This window comes from Dendrobates tinctorius, unplaced genomic scaffold (genome assembly GCF_039654945.1).
Source record: "Dendrobates tinctorius isolate UK_male_01 unplaced genomic scaffold, ASM3965494v1 ptg000145l, whole genome shotgun sequence".
Lineage (NCBI taxonomy): Eukaryota > Metazoa > Chordata > Amphibia > Anura > Dendrobatidae > Dendrobates > Dendrobates tinctorius.
In genome coordinates this window covers 8,399,089-8,409,860 of record NW_027361812.1, presented here as the reverse complement: position 1 = coordinate 8,409,860, position 10,772 = coordinate 8,399,089, and the positions used below count along the sequence as shown (strand labels likewise).

The following is a 10,772-nucleotide window of genomic DNA, read 5'->3' as shown; positions in this document are numbered from 1 at the left end:
ACGGTGGTCCTAGATGCCTCGTCACAGCCAGAAAACTAAATAAGCCTAAAGAAAGAAAGGGGAAATCTAAACTGTCCCAGAGCAGACCCCAAAGGAATAGACAGCCCCCAACATGAATTGACGGTGAAAACAGATGAAAACACAAACACAGACAGAAAGACAGGCAGAGCAAACGATGGGGCCCAACTAACTAGATAGGAAAGGACAGAACAGACGCTGGCTGCAATCCGCAAAAACCCTACCAAAATGTCCCAACACGTCTGATAGGAAAAACAGCCCTGAAGTCACTAGACTTCAAAATCCCTATATCAGCACTCTGATATATTCTGAAGACAGAGCAAAAGAGAATTAACCGATCAGGGACAAAAATGGAAATTCAGCAAAGCCCTAGCCGGGGCTGGCTGAACACAAAACTAAGCAAATCAGTTAAAATCTCATGGAACAATAACAGAGCAAAAACTTAGCTTTAGAAGACAGGAACTGAACTGGAGGCCAGAGCTCAGAGCAGAGAAATCACCAGCAACACTACAGGGCGTCGGCTGCCTTATATCCACTCAGAGATTCCGGATGTCCAATCGCAATCCACCTGTTCAGGTGACTGGTTTCTCCCATCCAAATCAGTTTCATCACCTCCTTTCACCAGCAGAGGGAGTTCATCGGACATCAAAGGTGAACGAGAAAATGAGCTCATAACAAACGGGGCTGTGGAGGGAGAGAGCGGGAGAGCAGGGCTGTGGACGAAGAGACCGGGGCTGTGGAAGAAGAGAGCGGGGCTGTGGAGGGACATCGGGACATGGCTGCGGAGGGATATAACGGGATAGCGGGTGGAGACCGGGGACGTTAAGGAAGACATCAGGACCCATAGTTAGGTACTATGCCCGGGCAACGCCGAGCTCTTCAGCTAGTAGAAAAATAAAACATTTATAACGCTTTCAAGATGAGGAGGAAAAAATGAAAACCAAAAAATGGAATATTGTCCAATTAGGAAGGGAATAAAATCATGGATGATTGTTGTATATCTCAAATGTGGTTTCATTCGCTAACTTTGAAGTAATAGTCGTTCTTCATGTATTGTATAAAAAAACATGTTCAATAATCAGTGAAGTCATGCTCAGAAGTCAATAGGCATGAATATGAGGAACCTATGATTATATATTACTTTAATGCTAAAAAAGAAGGAGAATGAAGGAGTCATCTAAACTTGTGATATTACAGCTTGTTTTGGGGGTATTTGACTCATCATTCGGCCCATCATGGATCCATTATCAATCAATGTACCTTTCCACAAGCCATTTTTTTTCTGGACCAATTGTTGGCCAAATCAAAAAAATAGATCCATGTCCTACATTGATCAGTGCTGCAGATCAAACTTCACAGTCCAAGTCAATGGATCTGTGAAAAAAACGGATAAGACACAGAGGTCATGTCTGCACAACATATTTTACTGCTTAATGCGAGTAAGAAAGTAAGAAATGCATTTCTTCATTTGAAAAAAGCGAACGCAACAAGAGTTGTAATAACTGACACAAGGACCAAAAATGGATCCAGCACATTAGTGATGTATGAGAAGAAAATAGATGTGTGAAGCTAGCCTTACTGGTATTTTTAGTTAAATCTAAGTCTTTGTATCCTGGTGGTAATTTTTGCCCAATTTTACTCTCTATTACTAATTTGCTACCTTTGCCCAGCAATAAATGTCTGAAATCCAATAGATTATTTTATGGCAATAGATAATTTTGTATGTTTTATTATGCCATCACTTATCATCGCTTTATAAGAACCAAGAGTAATCAGGTAACGAGTTTTGCAATCAGCTCAGTTTATTGAAGGCAGCATAGACAAGCACTCGCTATTACAATGCATCTTAAAAATTCAAGTGAAACAACCAGAATAAAACACATTGAACTACTTCTAAATATATGCTATAATGATATCCACTGGGTATTCTGGACCTATAGTCCACCAATCCACTTCAACAATGGTGGCTGTGGCCAGAGTGATGCTTGCTGGAGACATGGGTGTTGGATTTGTGGTGGTGATGAGAATGGTGATGTCCACCATGGTGGCCTCCTGAATGATGTCTTCCTCCAGTGCTGGAGTGTAGAACAGCTGCAGAATGTTGGAAACAAATTAGTTTCACAAATTATTGGATATACAAGTTTTAATAGAAAGTTAAAATGATAATGTTCAATGGCTCATAGCTTTTAAGGTGGAAAGAAATTCATTGTGTTTAACCGACAGCCTAACATGTAGATTAAGATAAAGGCAAAAAACCCATGCTAAGCTCCCCATATTAGGGGAAAATTTATTTCCTGACTCCACATATGGCAATCAGACTGGTTCGATATATTAACATCCCATCACAAAATCTCGTGCCCGTATCCTGTAATATATCCATCAATAAAGACATCCAGGCCTTCCTTGAACTTTTGCAGTGAGTATCCTCTATTTGCAGCTCATTCCGTCATAATAAAAAGAGTAATGGCAAGGAGTGGCATTGGGCATGGTGCACTTTAGGGGTGGCATTAGGGGAAATTGTGTGACCGGCTCTGTTAGCCTCTTGAATGTGTGGCCAACCTGTCTCCTTCTTTCTCAAGTGTGAACTGGGAGCTGAAGAATTCCATATGTCCTAGAAGTGGAACCCACTAGGCATTTATGACAAAAATGTTTCAGATATGAATACTATGAATCTCAAGAGTAGAGGAACCTGACAAGTTGTTCCTCTTGCGATATAAAGATATCAATGGAATTACGGATACTTACATATATTCACAGAGCTGTCACCAGACATCCTGAAACAGAAGATAATTTTTTGAGTTGTATGCTGGTTCTTTACTAACATATTTGTGTCTTGTTTTAAGATTACTATGATATACAATGACAGCATTTTACCATGTAGGCACGTTATGGCTGTACATAATTTTACACATTATACGCTAGTTGAGAAAGAAGACTAAAAGCTGCTATACTACAACGTCATTGGAGATTGTACTGTATTTACCTGCATTCTTCCCCTTCCAGCATTTTCTTGTAAGTGGCGATCTCAATATCCAGAGCCAGTTTGACGTTCATCAGCTCCTGGTATTCCCTCAGTTGGCGAGCCATGTCCTGCTTGGCCTTCTGTAGGGCAGACTCCAGTTCTGCCAGTTTTCTCTTTGCATCTCGGACAGCAGCTTCGCCACGTTCTTCAGCCTCTGCAATGGCAGCTTCCAGGGCAGCCCGCTAGAAATATGTGAAGAATTAGTATTGTTGTTTGGATTCTCAGGTAAAATGTGTTTTTCACTGAATTTTGTTGTTTTTACCTGGGCCTTAGCACATTCAATCTCTCCTTTAAGTCTCTGGATTGTTTGAGTAAGTCCAGCAATCTCATTTCTGCTGCTCTGCAGATCATCTCCATTTCTTCCAGCTGCCATACGCAGCTCATCAAACTGCCGGCCCAAAGAATATGCAAGGTTTAAAAAATCCTTTTATTCCAGACAGAATTGAGTTATGTGCTCATGTTTTATCTTTACCCTTGACTGGTACATGGCTTCGGCCTCAGCTCTGCTCCTGTTGGCAATCTCTTCATATTGGGCTCTGACCTCAGCGATGATGCTGTCCATGTCCAGGTCTCGGCTGTTGTCCATGGACACAACCACTGAGGTGTCTGAGATCTGAGCCTGGAGCTGACTGATCTCCTGTAAAAAAAGAGTAAATGTATATAATATTATATGATACAATACAACTAATAAAGTATTCAATGGTAATTAATCGCAAGTAGCAAACTTACCGCATCATATAAAGTCCTTAAGAAGTTGATTTCATCAGAGAGAGAGTCAGCCCTGGCCTGAAGTTCAGCTTTGTTCATAAAGGCAGCGTCAACATCCTAAGGCACATATATAATTCATAAAATTATATATAACACATAAATATCATATCTACATTTTCATGTTCTCTTAAAGGGGTTGTCCTCGCTTTTTTATTTTAAGAACCCATGTTGTCTTAGAATAAAAACCTATATTCTACCATCCAGTCTCTCACAGCTTCTCTGCATCATACCTGAGTTCATCTTCCAGAGGGACAGCGCATGACGGAGGCAGCCAGTCACTGACTACAGTGATGAATAATCCCTTTTACTGGTTTTAGCATACCATAGTTATTTTTACACTTTTTAGACTTACTCTCTTTATACTGACAAATTCATTCTCTGCTGCTGTGCGACGGTTCAGCTCTTCTTCATAGCTGTAGGGAACACACTATTGGTTAATATCTTGTGTGTGACTTTTTATTTGATAACTTATTTTTTGAAGATCATTCTACCACAAGAAGACAAAGGTAATGAGAATGGCACAAGGAAGGTGGGAGAGGGCCTTGTTAAATATGCACAAAGACTTTAACTTGCTGCTATAAAGTTCATCCATGAATAAAAGTCACTCAGGTATTCTGTAAACTCATGATCCATAAAGCATTTAAATGGCTGACTAGACGACACATCAAAAAGATCTGATCTCTTTGTTGACAATCTTATTCGGGTAAGCCCTATTTTTAATATTGAATGTAATACAATATGGCAACAAATGCAACAACACAGCACCATAGAATTGGATGAATGGCCCAAAAATTAAAATTGAACCATATTATCACTTTTCTATGTGGTATGCAATGGAGGACCACATTGGCAGCAACCAAGGCTGAAGAACAGCCATGCACCCAGACCTCTATCCACTGCTATCTGAATATTTATAGGACAGCATTGTAACAGTGTCTGAATTTTCAATTAGAAAGTTTTACAAAAAATGAATGTTAAAGATTTTAGCTGCAAAAAAATATATTATATTCAAGATGGGAGAATGTAAAGATTAGATCATATAAATTCCATAGTAATGATACTTAATGTTGGGAGAAATACAAACAATTGGACAGTTAGTACCTTCTTCTCAGGTCTTCAACAGTTCTTTCCATGTTGTTTCTCTCTGTGTCCAGCCGAGCTCTCTCACATGCCAGGTTCTCCAGTTGACTTCTGAGGTTGCTGATAAAAGCCTCAAACAAAGGTTCGATCTGACAACGAGCTGTCCTTTGTTCTTGCAGAAGGGACCATTTGGTTTCCAGCATCTTATTTTGCTGCTCTAGAAATCTCACCTTTGCGGGAAAAAAACACATATACGTGAGTTAGTAAATATTATCTAATATTTAGATAATTGTAATCTATGTGACCTGGTAAAATATGATTGTAGTTTCTTCTGTGCCCGTTGGATTCGTTTGTACAGTATTTTGACTTGCCTGGTTTTTCACGTGACCATAAATGGATCCAAGGTACTTGCAACTATGGTTTGAATATTGGGAGATTCCATTAATTTCATTTGGTGTCTTAAGGTAACAGAAACTGAGCAGAACTGGTGTAGGCACTAAATGAGCCTTGCTTACCATCTCCATTTGAAAAAATTTTGGCTCAGATTTTTAATGCCAGTTTTGGAAAATTGAAAGTTGGAGGGATTTTCACATAATTTAAACAAATCCAAATGTGATTTAATACATATGACACATATGAATCTTTGAAAAATTCCGAATATTACTTGTACCAAAGTTTACTCTGTTTTCTATCTTTCCTGTTAATAAATCTACTAAACTTAGAGTCAATGCCCACTATGTGAAGCACACAATCACTTTTATTGAGAAAAGTCAATTTTTTATGTAAAATTGATGCAAGTCACGTCTTGCAACTTTTTTTCATGCAGTTTATGCTAAAAGCAGCAGTTAGAAAAGTAATTCAGTCTGCTGGTATCAATTTTTCATCCATATGAGGGGTGAGCATGGGAATTTGCAAATAATTTTATAATTTCTTTCTGTGAAAAACATACAGCAGCATATCTAAACTTCCAGTTTTTCTTACCTTGTCAATAAAGGAAGCAAACTGATTGTTGAGGCCTTTAATTTGGTTCTTTTCATCATTTCTAACTCTTTGGATGTTAGTGTCAAGCTCCAAGTTAAGTGGAGCCAGAAGACCTATGTTCACAGTCACAGGGGTGATACCTCCACATCCTGATTGTCCTCCAAGACCACCACCCATTCCTCCAAATCCAGATCCATGTCCACTTTTATGTAGACTTCCATATGACATCTTGTGACCCTTGGATCCAATGTTGTGGGCACTTGAGCTGCTGAAGCAATGTTTTGTCTTGTGTCCATGTCCTGTGTGTTTAGAAGAGTGGGATAAGATGCTGTGAGAGCTGGAATGTTTGGGTAAAGCTACGGAACAAGAGCTGAAGTGCTTGTGTCCAGAGGAGGAGAGGATGGAGTGATGAGACATGATGGTTCTTCTTGGAAAGTTAGCTGAAAGAGGATGTGAAGTGCTCAGAAGAAGCCTCTTGACTGCTGTCTTCTACAGCTGTTACATGGAGCTTTTATACTCAAACTGGGTGTTTCCATTCTCAATGCACTATTACTATTGTAGCATCATCAACTTTTATAGAAATCATATAAGCTACACGCCTGTATTATTTAAACTAAATAAAACAGTGTGGGCAAAAAAAGCTTATAAATATGTGTCATGATTTCACTTCTTAAAAGTGCACATAATGGTTGAGATATATATAAAAACTTTCTATTAGCAAGACAGTCTTGGTTGCCCATAGCAATCAATGAATGCTCAGCTTTCACTTCTCAATATTAATTTTATTATTAATATTTTAAATAATACAACACTTGAATTTTAACATTTCTTGGTTTAGTTGAACCTACAAAGATTCTTTTGCCGGCACTGTATAGATAGATAGCTAGATAGAGAAACTGGAGAGCGATACATAGATAAACTGAAGGTAGATATAGATACAGTTGTGGCCAATAGTATTGACACCCCTGCTTTTCTGTCAGATAATACTCAGTTTCTTCCTGAAAATGATTGTGTGGCGCCGCTGAGGCTCAGTCGCCACAGAGGTACTGCACCTTCTCCTAAGGTGTGGTGCCCCACCATCCAGTTAAGTTGGAGGCTACTGACCACGCTCCAACACTCGCACCCCACACAATAGAGTAGTTCAGCAAAACCACATTGCGGCTCCTTGCTTAGAGAGAAGCAGAGCACCTTTGGTGGTTCCCTGCTTGGAACACTAAACGTGCTGGGAGGTGGGTGTTGAGAATACATATAAAAGAGCGGGATGGTTCCAGGATTGAGGTTCTTTGAGGTTCAGTCTGACAGAGGGTCAGTTCAGGCCACTCGGAGAGGAGTGGGGATCCCTGGAAGAGGGATGGAGGAAGGAGTGCTGCGACTGCCTCAGTGAACTGAGCCAGCTGGCACGAGAAAGGAAAGGAGGAGAAAGACATTGAACCGAAGCCTGAGCTTCCATAGAAGGGAAAGACAAGTACAGAACGTAGGAGTAAAAGGGAACACAGAGGACGTGGGTTAGAGGAAGAACCCTGCCTAGAAGCTCTAAGCGCAAGGCCGGGGCCCGGTCCCCAAGGTTGTATGGACACTAATGGTTCTGCAGCAGACACCGGTGGAGTAGTGGGCTGTAAATACACTACTCCCATCAAAAACTTGGGGGCACAACAGCAGCACGGATAGAGAGCCGTGACTCAGGAGTAGAGAGTCCCCGAAGCAGGCTACAGCTGTCTGCCATACAAGTTGAGTTCTTGGGAACATCTGTCAGGAGGAACTCAAGTGTAACTCAGTACTAGGAGATCTTCACATTTAAAGGCGCTATAGAGGAGACGTTCAGAAAGGGCACATAAGTTGGCGGAGTGTTGGAAGGGAGCATTCCTTCTTGCCTGGAGGCTGACTGAGTCCCTGACCCGGAGGACACGGCACAGAAGCGGGCACTCCAGACTGTGAGTAAAGCTTTGGAACTACATGCCCTGGTGTCCTCCATTCCTTCCTGCTTCCGTCCGCCTGGCACTGCTACATCCCCTGCGCCAAACACTACACCATCTAAGTGTCTCCACATCTACACTGTCCTGGGACAACAGCCCTGCCTCTGGAGGGCTATAACATCGTTGCTGCACCACACCATTTGTCCTGGAGGATCTGCATGCAGCGTCGGCTTAACACCTCCCTTGCCGAACACCACAGGTGCCGTCACGAACTATTCATCTAACTACATTCCACCATTCACATCTTCCCCTATTAATTGGGCGCCCAGGGCCACGGACCGGGTCACCACTGACACACGTCCCACTGATACCGGCCCGGTACCGAGTACCCCACAGCCCTGGGAGGGCGACCCAACTGCAAACACAAATTCTTTGGTATTATCTTCATTTAATTTGTCTTAAGTGAAAAAACACAAAAAGAATTGTCCTAAAGCCAAATTGGATATAATTCCACACCAAACATAAAAAAGAGGGTGGACAAAAGTATTGGCACTGTTTGAAAAATCATGTGATGCTTCTCTAATTTGTGTAATTAACAGCACCTGTAACTTACCTGTGGCACCTAACAGGTGTTGGCAATAACTAAATCACACTTGCAGCCAGTTGACATGGATTAAAGTTGACTCAACCTCTGTCCTGTGTCCTTGTGTGTACCACATTGAGCATGGAGAAAAGAAAGAAGACCAAAGAACTGTCTGAGGACTTGAGAAACCAAATTGTGAGGAAGCATGAGCAATCTCAAGGCTACAAGTCCATCTCCAAAGACCTGAATGTTCCTGCGTCTACCGTGCACAGTGTCATCAAGAAGTTTAAAGCCCATGGCACTGTGGCTAACCTCCCTAGATGTGGACGGAAAAGAAAAATTGACAAGAGATTTCAATGCAAGATTTGTGCAGATGTTGGATAAAGAACCTCGACTAACATCCATACAAGTTCAAGCTCATTTGTTTTCCTACCTCCCAATTCATCATTTGCTCTTCGCCCACTCCCAATTTATCATTTGCTGTTCTCCAAGATCATTTAATTAATTCTATAAAATAAGTTTTCTATACTTACCTCTTATGCGATCCCCTGCAGCTCTGCTTCTGGACTGGCTTCCTGGTGCTCTTACATGACAGTGTGTACACTGTCAGCAGCAGGTCACAGAGGAAGCAGAGGGATTCCTTTGGAGCTGCATGGCCATCACAGCCATGAGAGCGCCAAAACTCCCTAAGTCGAAATGTACGCCACTGGTACACGATGCCATGGAGCCTGGTCAGCAGAAGCACAAGAGAGGGGACCCGGTCTAGACCCCTGCACTTTAGTTTTGTTCACTGGGCCCCATACAGCAGTGAAGGCAGTAATGCCCTGATGTCAGCCCTGCTTGGCAACACCACTAGATGTTCCACATGGTTCAGGCTCCTCAGCCTGGATCACTTAATCCTCACCCTGATCCTTCTTCCTCCCAAAATGTTGAATCACAAAAGACTAGTGATCCCACACTAGGATACTCCAAGGAGCTCTTTGCAACATAATTTCTTGATTGTGGTCTCTCAACCTGCATGCTCCAAGAGAGACAGAAGAACACTGTTTAGTGATGCCCAAACCTTACAGCAGCCACAGCCACAAGAACATGACAGAAGGAATGGCAACTTTTGGATAACGAGGAAGATGGTGATGAGACACAGTTGCCGCTAAGTCTTGTTGTTGTTAAGTCACGAGCTCAGGAGAACCAGGGTGTGGTGGTGGAAGACGAGGTGGAGGATGACAAAGTCATTGACCCAAACTGGGAATCTGGCATGCAGAGTGAGGTCAGCAGCACTGAGTGGGAGAGATCAGCAGCACAAAAAGGAGAGGCAGTTGGGTGACCAGAGGGAGAAGGTGGGACACTGTTCTGCAGAGCAACCAGTGCCATGCCAAGAAGAGCAGGGGCATTACCATTAACAACCTAACCACCACCATCATGATCAGGCACATGTCATCTAAGCACCAGAATCAGTGGTCTGAATGCAAACGCCTGTGATTGGTGACATCGGGTAACACCAGTGCCGGCTCCATGATTACATTGACCTGGGGTGAAAGAATCTCAGTGAGCCCCTTTATTACATACGATTCATAATGCACAAATATGATGGAAAAATATAGGCATACAACACAGGTTCCATCCTGCCCCCTCATCCTTCACATTTAAAGACATGCACACACATACAGTACGCAGACATACACACACATACAGTATGCAGACATAAACACACATACTGTACAGTATGCAGACATAAACACACATGCAGTACGCAGGAATGCACACACATACAGGATGCAGACATGTACACACTTTAGATGCATCAACCTCAGCAATAAATAGTTGAGAAATATCGGGTTGAATGAGTACAGGAGTAGTGAAAAAGCAATTCTTCAGATAATAAAATGCCTGATGGGTGCAGTTGGATCACCTTGAGAAGTCCTTTCTTTGTCATGTCATTGAGGGATTTGACAAGAAGTTTTTGATAAATTTTCTATAGCGGTTAGTAAACCCCGAAAATCATTGTTATGCTTTCATATTTTCTGGCAGAACGCATTCCAGAACTGAACGGACCTTATCAAGGTGTCACACACAGTATAGGACAGACTAAGTGCAGCATAAAGTGATAAAGGAAAGGGAACCAAACACTATGGAAGGGTGAAGTGCAGACCCCTAGACTGATCTAATGTCACCCTGTCTGTCCTACCATCTCGATATAGGTTTCGCACCTGTCACCAAGCAGGATACCTAGTTCCTGTGTGCCCCTAACAATAAGCCCTGTGCCAGGAAGGACACAATGAACACTAGTCAACCCACTAACACTAAAGATAGTAAGGATAAATGCAACCAGTGGGACACTTAGTTTGGGTAGACTCAGAGAGAAATTCCAACGTCCTCCAAACTCCTAGAGGACACCAGCAGACTGCTA

At 42.1% G+C, this 10,772-nt stretch overlaps 1 protein-coding gene across 2 annotated transcripts in view; it reads right to left on the bottom strand.

The window, feature by feature from the left end:
• Positions 1 to 1,944: 1,944 nt before the first annotated feature.
• Positions 1,945 to 10,772, bottom strand: part of LOC141049586 (keratin, type II cytoskeletal cochleal-like) — a 39,920-nt gene continuing 31,092 nt past the window's right edge. For both annotated transcript variants that reach the window (XM_073546150.1, XM_073546151.1), the window contains exons 2-9: positions 4,910 to 5,118; positions 4,161 to 4,221; positions 3,770 to 3,865; positions 3,513 to 3,677; positions 3,303 to 3,428; positions 3,002 to 3,222; positions 2,764 to 2,792; positions 1,945 to 2,109 (exon numbers count right to left, since the gene is read on the bottom strand). In XM_073546150.1, the coding sequence (XP_073402251.1) occupies positions 1,973 to 2,109; positions 2,764 to 2,792; positions 3,002 to 3,222; positions 3,303 to 3,428; positions 3,513 to 3,677; positions 3,770 to 3,865; positions 4,161 to 4,221; positions 4,910 to 5,118 (1,044 nt within the window). In that variant the 3' untranslated portion in view covers positions 1,945 to 1,972. The remainder of the gene's footprint in view (positions 2,110 to 2,763; positions 2,793 to 3,001; positions 3,223 to 3,302; positions 3,429 to 3,512; positions 3,678 to 3,769; positions 3,866 to 4,160; positions 4,222 to 4,909; positions 5,119 to 10,772) is intronic.